Below are 9644 nucleotides of genomic sequence, written 5' to 3'. Positions count from 1 at the left end.
TCTTCCTTCTAGCAATGAATAACTCCCCTTCTAACAAAGCTAATTGTAAAAACTGAAGACAGTCTTATAAGCTCTCTCATCACAGTTTCCAATATTCATTTATAGCATACATGGTGTCTATAATAGTACATAGAAATCAATATAGCCCTAGTACAAATAAGTAATTCTAAATCCAATCCTTATTAAAGCACTCAAACTCTATCCTTTCATATCTAGACTATTCCATTTATACGTACATAGTCTTAGGCCTGTGGCAAAGTGTCTTTAAGTCCTGGTCTTTCTATGGGACATTTTGTATAAACAGCTTACACTGTGCCTCTAGGCAGCCAAAAGCAGTTCAAGATCCCTTACATTACTTTCAGCCTTTTCAGGTAAGACTAACCAGAGAAAACCATTTCCCGTACCCCTTTAGTTCTCTTACAAACTCCCATAGCCTGAGACCATGCAAGGAATCCAACTTATGATGCCAATTACCATTTAGTGCTGGCATTAGCTCATAGTTAAGCTTTTAATCTATCTTGAGTTTGGTTTTGTATATGGGGTGATATTTGAGTCCTGTTTATTCTTTTGTAGACAGAGATCTAATACTTCTAGCACTATTTGTTAAAAAGACTATCTTTTAGACCTTTATTTAAAATTGGGTGTATTCCCCCTTACAGAAGGGTTGTGGGGAGTGTAAGGTTTATTTGGACGCGAAACAGAATTAAAGATCCAATTAATGAAGTTTTAGAAGCAGGCTTTATTGAGAAGCTTGCGGGCGGGCTCAGCAACTCAGGGTATTGAGTTATTGAAGCCGCGCAGTGGGAAACTTTAGCTGTGTTTTTATACCCCCTTTGCTGGCAGGCACAAGGGGTGTAGGGTGCTTACACAAGGGATTGCAAAAAAAGGGAAACAGTCATTAAATTTTCCGGGAATTGGGTAGGAGTTGGGCAAACTAGCTGAGCAAGCATCCTGTTAGTAAGAACATGCACTTTTGGACATTTGTGGTTTACCGAAGGGAGGGGGAGGTTGGTGAGGGGTAAGTTTCAAGAACTAACATGGAAGTGCCTGAATCAAAATAGAGTTTCTTGTGCCGAGGCCATACAGGGAGGAAATGAGCCAGTCAGGGTGCAGGGTAGCAACGATGAAACATATAGCTTTCCTCTAGTTTATAACTGCTTCCTCCCCGCCCACTATCATGATCCCAATTCTACTTTACAAATCTGGCTAGACCAGAGGATGTACATAAGTACAGATAGCAACTGGAAACACAGGGAATCCAGGACAGATGACTCCTTCAGGACCAATGGTGGGAGTGGTGATGCCTGGAGGGTAGAGAGAATGTGGGGTAGAAAGGGGGAACTGATTACAAGAATCTACATATAGACTCCTCCCTGGGGGATGGACAGCAGAGAAGAAGGCGTGGGGGGGAGGAGACATCAGACAGTGTAACATATGACAAAATAATAATGATTTATGAATGATGAAGGGTTCATGAGGTAGGGGGAGTGGGGCGGGAGGGGGAAAATGAGCAGCAGATATTAAGGGTTTAAGTAGAAGGCAAATGTTTAGAAAATGATGATGGCAACAAGTGTACATATATTCTTGACACATGTATGTATGTATGGATTGTGATAAGAATTGTATGAGCCCCCAATAAAATGATTTTTTTAAAGGGTGCATGCAGGTGCTTGATTTTAGTCTTAGATTTCCTGTTCTGATGCATTGATCTACATATCTATTGTACTAATACCAATCTTATTTAATTACTGTTGTTATAAAATACCAAAACCAAAATGAAACGTGCTGCCATCGGGTCAATGCTGACTCATAGCAACCCAACTGTGGGTTTCCAAGGTTGTTAATTGGAGTAAGAAACTTGGTATTCTCTCATGGATCTGCTGGTTTTGAATTGCCAACCAAGCAGGCCATAGCCCAACATATAACAACTACACCACCAGCACTCCTGTAGCAATACGGGTTTTGCAAATTGGACTGAAACCTTCTACTTAGTTTTTTCATCATGCTGCATATCCTGAATGTCTTTCCTTTCTGTATGAAGTTGGTGATTAGTTTTCCCATTTTAAAAAATTGGGCTGAGATTTTGGATAAAACTACTTTAAAAAGGAACTACCGTATATACTCATGTATAAAACTGGGATTCGGCTTATACACTGGTCAGTGGTACCCCAGCGAGGTGTAACATTTCACTTCCCGCCCCCCCTCCCCGAGGTAACGGGATGAGCGCCTGTTATCTCGGGGGTGATTGCCATTTCTCTGTTGTACATTCAAAGCCCTGCTGATACTGCAGGGCTATGAATGTTTGTTTACTCACATCTAACCAATCAGAGCCGTCCTATGACGTGGATGGCTCCAATTCACAGAAGCACCCATAGTGATTCACTTACACGGGCAGCTGAACTGGTAAGGATGTGTCTGTGGCTGCGCTCCGTCTCTCCCCTCTGGTCTCTGTGTTAATTCACATCCAGCATCCCCCACCTGCACGGACACACACACCCTCCTCCCAGCTAACATGTCGGCGGTGGGGGGGGGGGGGGCATTACCATGAAAGTTTTTTTATCCTATTAGAAATGGATACTCTTGTACCAAAACAAAAACGCCGGTCATGTGAGGCTGGTTTCAAAATGAAGGTTATGTCAAGAGCAGAAGAGAGCAATAACAGTATTGCAAGTAGGGAATTCTGTGTTGACGAAAAGCAAGTGAGGGAGTGGTGGAAAATGAAGGCTGACTTGGAACAGATTCCAAAAGCTAAAAAAGCTCATCGTGGTTTAAGGTCTTTTTATGGGGCTCCAGAGAGTGAATTGCATAAATGGGTTATGGAGTGTCATCAAATGGTTACTGCATAACACGCATGGGAATCCGTATATGTGCTCTACAAATGCCTAAGGATGACAAAACAAAGAAGGATTTATGCTTATAACCTGGCAGATATTGGAATATGGATGAAACTGCCATGACTTTTGATCTTCCAAGCAACAGAACTGTGGAAAGTTTAGGAGAAAAAACAAACAAACATTTTTCTCAAAACCACAGGAAATGAAAAAAGAAAACACTTTACAGTTGTTCTATCATGTTTGGCTAACGGAACTAAGCTGCATCCTGTCATTAATTTTAAAAGAAAGACCTTGCCTAAAAAGATCAATTTCCCACCAAGAATTACTGTGCGTGCACATGTTAAAGGCTGGATGGATGAAGATGGAACAAAGAAATGGCTGGAAGAAATTTGGAACCGATGACCAGGAACAGCCTTAAAGAAAAAGCCATCATTACTTGTTTGGGATATGTTCAGAGCCCACCTATCGGATGACATAAAAAAATTGGCAAAGTCTGGTAAAGTTACTTTAGCCGTTATTCCAGGTGGGCTTACATCTGTACTGCAGCCTCTGGATGTATCTTTGAATAAGTCGTTTAAAGACCGTGTGTGAAGGATGTGGCATGAATGGATGTCATCTGGTCAAGCCTGACTAACAAAAGGAGGAAATCTCATGAAGCCTGACATAGAGTTACCGGTAATAGCAAGGTGCGTTCAAGATGCATGGGAAGACATTCGAGAAGACATGGTGTGATGTGCCTTCCAGAAATGTAGTATTAGTAATGCTATGGATGGCAGTGAAGACTGCGCTTTGTATGAAAATGACAGCAGTGATGGTGATGATGGCAATCTCAGTGAGGACAGCGTCTATGATGACCTCACACCAGCTGAAGCTCTGCATTGGGATACGGATGATGATGAGGAATCCAGTTTTGAAGGATTTTAACTCTTTACATTTTAGCTTGGTTGCTGATTGAGCTCAGGGAATAGTACTCTTAAGGTATCATTGTTGATACCTTATTGTTTTTGTTGTACCTATTTTCCACTTACTGTGCTGGTTTACTAATGTTAAATGACTTGCTGTCCTTTTATTTATGTTTTTATTTAAAATAAATATTTAAATACATTACCCCACTGATGTCTCAATTTTTAGTAATTTTATTTTCATTTGTTTTGATTATTGAAACTCACCAATAGCTTCTGCATTTTCCACCCTAGGCTTATACTGGAGTCAATCAGTTTTTCTGGTTGCCCAGGTAATAATTAGGTACCTTGGCTAATACTCGGGTTGGCTTATATTCGAGTATATACAGTACATTACTTTTTAGTAATGTTGACATTTTTACTATAAAATCTTCCTATTTATGAGCATGAGACATTCCTGCATTCATATAAGTCTCTTGGTTTCTTTTTTAACTACTAAAAAAGATAAATTGTTTTATTAACCAATCATTGATTATTACCTACACAATATGTGTACTTGCTTTTACATGGAAAATGGTTTATGAGTGTTCCTTACACAATTGCTGTATGTGGAAATAATAGTAGCCAATAATAAAGTCAACTCTCTTTCAGACCAACTATCAATCTCTAGATTAGAGCACATGAAGGATCCATGAGAGGAGCACTGTGTCTCGTGTCATGTAGCTGTCTAGGACAGTGCACAAATGCCTGTCCTAGCTGGTTCTCATAAACTACTTCCTTACTGCAAACGGTAAAGACTTTGGGGAACAGCTGCAAACAGTGTTCCCTGGTAGAATGTAAACAAAAGCGGTAGAGACCAAGATACGGAACTCACTCTCAAGGCTATGAGAAATTCAAGCATGGGAATAGCAAACTTGTCTGTGAACACTACCAGTATTTAGTATATAAAAATAAAGTGCTGTGGTACATCGAGGCTGCAGTTTGTACCGTCTCTGTCTGTGTCTATTTTGTGCTGCCGTCTGGTATTGTGTGTGTGTGTGTGTGTGTGTGTGTGTGTGTGTGTGTTTGGTTCCATGTCCATCCTCCCTGCTCAAGAAACCGCATCAGCATGCATGGAACATTGCATTCTAGTCTCTAAGGTTGGAGTCAGAAATGTTTATAGAAATGAATATGAGGAATCTGAAGAGAAGCTAAAATACATTACGGCAAATAGCTATGAAACCCTAGTAAAAGGCTCCTTCGTTTCTCACCATCTATAAACAGCTTCACAAATCATTTGGAAAATCAGTGTAGAGGCAAATAACGACCTGTGTGTGCCAGCCCCATGCTTGCAGTCAACCACTCCTGAGAAAGACCAAGCAGCACTCGTTGTGGACGATCACACTGAAGCCTGAAGCTGGTGCACAGGCCTTGATTTCTGCTCAGTTTCCTGGCTTGGACTCATCAAGTACTGCTTCTTTCAGAACCTTCACAGTGAATGTAAGTGAGTGTACGTCTGCAGAATCCCCTCCTTCAGCTGTGCAGTCGTTTCTGTGAGGGGCACATTAAGATCCGCCTGAGATGCATTTACTATGGCTCTTGTCTTTAAGAGACAGCAGCACACCATTTTGTCACTGGAAAGGCAAAGTGATCTCTCGAGGCAGCAAAAGTCTCATGGGTGGGATAGAGATGGAAACCAAAGGCAACCCCACAGGAGGCGCAGAATCAAAGGCCGTAAATACCAAGCCCCACTTGGTGGTCCACGTGTGGAAGGAAGATGAACGGGCAAGAGAGAGAGCGATTTATTGCCGAGGCTTATAAATCTTTAAGGGCGTGCATGCCCCTTAATTCCAAGTACAGACATACGTCCAAGTCTCTTGGTTTCTTGTAGAAGTGTTTTATGGTTTTCTTGTTGATTTGGTAAGGTTTATTCCTAGATATTTGATCTTTGGGGTAGATATTTTAAATAGTACTTTAATTTCCTCTTTAGTGTTGTCTCCAACATACATAATTCAATCAGATTCTCGTGTATTAATCTTATATCCTCCTACATTGTAAAATTTTTCAATTACTTACAGCAATGTTTAGTTGAATCTTTGGGAATTTCTGTATGTAATATTATGTCACATACAGATAGAGTTTTGTGTCTTCTGTGCCATTGTGGATGGCTTTAATATCTTTTAGATGTCTTATAGTTTGGGCTGAAACTTCCAGAACAATATTAAACAAGAGGAATTATACAGGGCAATCCTGCCTGGTTCCTGTATGAAGGAGAAATGTTTTCAATTTCTCTCCATTAAGGGCAATGCTAGCCATTAGTTTTGTTTGTGTGACTTTTATGTGATTATGTTGAGGAGTTTCCATTCCATTCCTATTTCATTTTATCATGAATGGATGCTTAATTCTAGCAAATGCCTTTTTTACATCTATTGATATAATCATATGATTCTTTTCCTTTTATTTATGTGGTCAATTACATTGATTTTCTACTATTGAACCATACCTGATATAAATCCCGTTGATTGTGATGTGTTTTTTTCTGTGATTTCTTGAATTTTGTTGGCTAGACTTTCACTAGATTTTGGTGTCTGTATTCATTAAGGATGTGTAAGTCTGGGTACATTAGAGAAACAAATCCACAGAAACTCATATGTATAAGAGAGAGTTTTATATAGAGGTTAAGTGCACATCAAGAAAACATCCCAACCCAGTGCTGCCCGAGCCCACAAGTCTAACATTAGCCCATATGTCCGACATCAATCCACAAAGTTCTCCTTCATCTCACAAAACACACGCAATGATGCCCACTGCAGGAGGAAAGACAAATCAGTGAATGTGTAAACATCTCAGCACTGGAAGGGGTCTCCACACGGCTGCTCCAGCCCCCAAGGCTGCACCCAGGTAGGTCCATGTGACTTCTCCTCAGGGATGTCTTGCAGGAAGTGACCCTGGGAAGCTGAAGCAGGGAACTGGCTAAAGCAGCTACACCATGGTTAGACCATCAGAAAGCAAGAGACCCAAGAACTAGAAAGGCGAGGCTCACCAAGCCATTTATCTCTCTGCCCTTTATTAACCCCACATGTGTTTATCAGCCAGGTTGGCACAATAAACTTGAACTAGCCCAATGCACCCCTTGCCAACTTGGCACCTGTACATCATTCTTTAGCCTCACAACTGCAATTAAGTAGCACCTAAAACTTAATCCTATAATCCTGTGAATATGTTCCCCAACCTATGAAAGTTTGTAATCCAACCACTTCCTGCCTTTATTCCCCCCCCCCAATTTTGGGTATCCAATTTAAAGGATATTGGTCTATAATTTTTTATTCTGATAACGTCTTTGCCTGGTGCAGGGTTATACTTGCTTCGTAAAGCAAGTTTGGTAGTTGTGGTAATAATTTTTTTAGAAGAATGAATACTGAACTAGTCCCAAGGATTTGGATTGATGATGCTCCAACTATTCAACTCTTCCATAATGCTATTCAGTTCCATCCCCTTCTCCCTTGAGTATCTTCCCCTATGTTTCTGGGTTCTACAAATCACTACAATGCACACATAAACTCATAAAAGTTTGAGGATAGCTTCCGGGGCAGGCGGGCTGGTGGCGTGCCGCGGGGCTTGCCGGGAAGGGAGCTGAGCGGAAAGCGGGTCACCTTTAAGTGGTCTTGGAGGAAAGCTCGCCGCGATGTGGTTTGAGATTCTCCCCGGACTCGCCGTTATGGCGACCTGTCTGCTGATTCCAGGGATAGCGACGGCTCATATCCACAAGTTCTCTAACGGAGGCAAGGAGAAAAGAGTTGCCCATTTTCCGTACCAGTGGAGTTTGATGGAGAGAGATAGGCGTGTCTCTGGGGTGAATCGTTACTACGTATCTAAGGCTTTGGAGAACATTGACTAAAGAAGCATTTTTCTGACTGGTGAACAAACGACTTGATAATGTTCACCTCAGCCAGCTACAGAAGCGGATGCAATATATTACGTAGTATGTTATGTAGCAATTAATAAAAGCTAAATTACAAAGAAAAAAAAGTTTGAGGATATGTCTCGTGTGGTGGTAGGTGCTGTTCCGTCCTAAAATCCAAACATAAAGTAGAGGTAAGCCCAAGGCAGGGTCCAAAGGATGCAGTCCACTCCTGGTTCTTGCCAGTCCATGAGCTCACACCCCTGCTTCTCAGGAGCCTCATCGTATACACAGCAGGATGAAACTACAGAGAATCCTATTTGCAATCACTCACAGGTGAATCCTATCCGTATCTTCCCCCACTTTCTTACCAGACTCGTGCAGGGAAAGGCCATTTTGGGGGGAGTTACATTGAGTAGCAATAGTGCGATTGAATTAGCATATAACCCTTCATATTTTTAATGATACCAAAATGCAAAAATGTATTCTCCATCCCTGGACTGAATCTTTGTGTATATATGATTTGGGGCCTCCCACAGGATGCCAGCAGTCAGCACTGGCCTCTTAGTGGTCTTAATAGGCCAGGACTCCCCCAGGCTCCCCTAGCAGCAGATTTCCTCCCTCGGCTGCAGAAAAGCATTCCTTATATTCACTGCAAATACCAATGAGCAGGAGAGCCATGAAACTAAGCGCGGCTTGATTCGCGCTCTCTACTACGGTTAAGGTCTTGATCCCATCCTATTCTTAGTCATTAGCAGAAAATGCCCTCCAGAGTGGGACTAGAGCTGCCGGCGTATGAGGTCAAGAACTGTACACATAAGGCATTGTGTCGGGAAGGGCATATTAATTGAACATAACTCATGTCACCCTCCGGCTCTTCTAGCCATGAATAACTACTTGAACTGAGATTATTCCTGTGCTGTCTTTCTCAAAGGAATAAGATGTTATGTTTTCCCTGCTGCATAACCCACTTATTCAGTCATTGGCCTTTAGTTATTATATCTCCTTCTTCCATTGGTCAGTTATTTTTACCCAAACTTTTCCACCTTGGGACAGGACATCAGGTTCAGCTGCTGTGTCATCTCAGATTACTGATTGTAAGGCCAGTCTAGCAAGTTCTTCTCCCTCAGTCCATTCCCATTCATGTTGGGTGGGAGTACGTCGGTGTAAGACTAGTGGACTATCTGGACCACTTGACAATACACTCACCGTTTTGTGTGACGTGGAAAAGCTACAATACATGTTATCAGGCCCTTGAATTCTCAAATACAGATTCAGGGTTATAATCCGTCCCTTGCTGAGGGATCACCCCTCCGTCTGGCACTGGAAGTTTCATCCTGGGTCCTGAGACCACAGTTTATGGTAGGAAAAAGGTGATCCAAGTGATGTGGGGAAGGAACTGTACAGCTGCACCAGCATCTCCCCGTTCCCTCTTCTCTAGGCTCTCCTGAGAACTGTGGGACCCTATCTAGTACTCCCCCTCATGTTGAGTGCGAACACACACTCATGAAGACAGGAAAGCCAGTCCCTTATGCCTTCATCTCCCCATTTTATATAACAAAGGCTTCCACTGTCCATCCAAATCACCTATCAAATTATTACTCTGAGGGTGGGATGCAACAAGATATAGCTAATGTTTCTTGGCCCACAGCTGTACCTTTTGGGCTGTAATGTGTGCTCCTGGTCTGAGGAAATAGAACAAAATATACTTTACCATCATGGGCCACCAAGTTATAACCCCTTGATGGTGTGTGTTCTTAGCATCTGCACGTGTTAGTGAACATGCAAACTCAGTCTGGATTACCTGTGAGGATACATTTATAGCTATCTGGTCCCTCTGGTGTCATTTCTCTGATATAATTCCTTTTCCAGCTATGTGCAACAAGACCTTAACCCCAAGGACTCTGTCCCAGTCATCTGCAACCTCTCTTTGCTGTTGGCAGAAAGAGAGTCATGTCTAAATTCAGCCTATCTTTGCATTGTTGCAGCACCCCCTGCTGACTCATCTCATAGATCTAATTGGCCACC

At 42.0% G+C, this 9644-nt stretch overlaps 1 protein-coding gene across 1 annotated transcript; it reads left to right on the top strand.

Annotated features, from left to right (window-relative positions):
- Positions 1 to 7346: 7346 nt before the first annotated feature.
- Positions 7347 to 7744, top strand: LOC142447136 (NADH dehydrogenase [ubiquinone] 1 alpha subcomplex subunit 1). The gene has a single exon (XM_075548835.1). It carries the CDS (start codon positions 7401 to 7403, stop codon positions 7611 to 7613), a length of 213 nt encoding a protein of 70 aa, XP_075404950.1. The 5' UTR covers positions 7347 to 7400; the 3' UTR covers positions 7614 to 7744.
- Positions 7745 to 9644: the final 1900 nt, after the last annotated feature.

The sequence above is a fragment of the Tenrec ecaudatus genome, chromosome 4, assembly GCF_050624435.1.
Source record: "Tenrec ecaudatus isolate mTenEca1 chromosome 4, mTenEca1.hap1, whole genome shotgun sequence".
Taxonomy (NCBI): Eukaryota; Metazoa; Chordata; class Mammalia; order Afrosoricida; family Tenrecidae; genus Tenrec; species Tenrec ecaudatus.
This window is presented reverse-complemented; position numbering and strand designations above follow the sequence as displayed.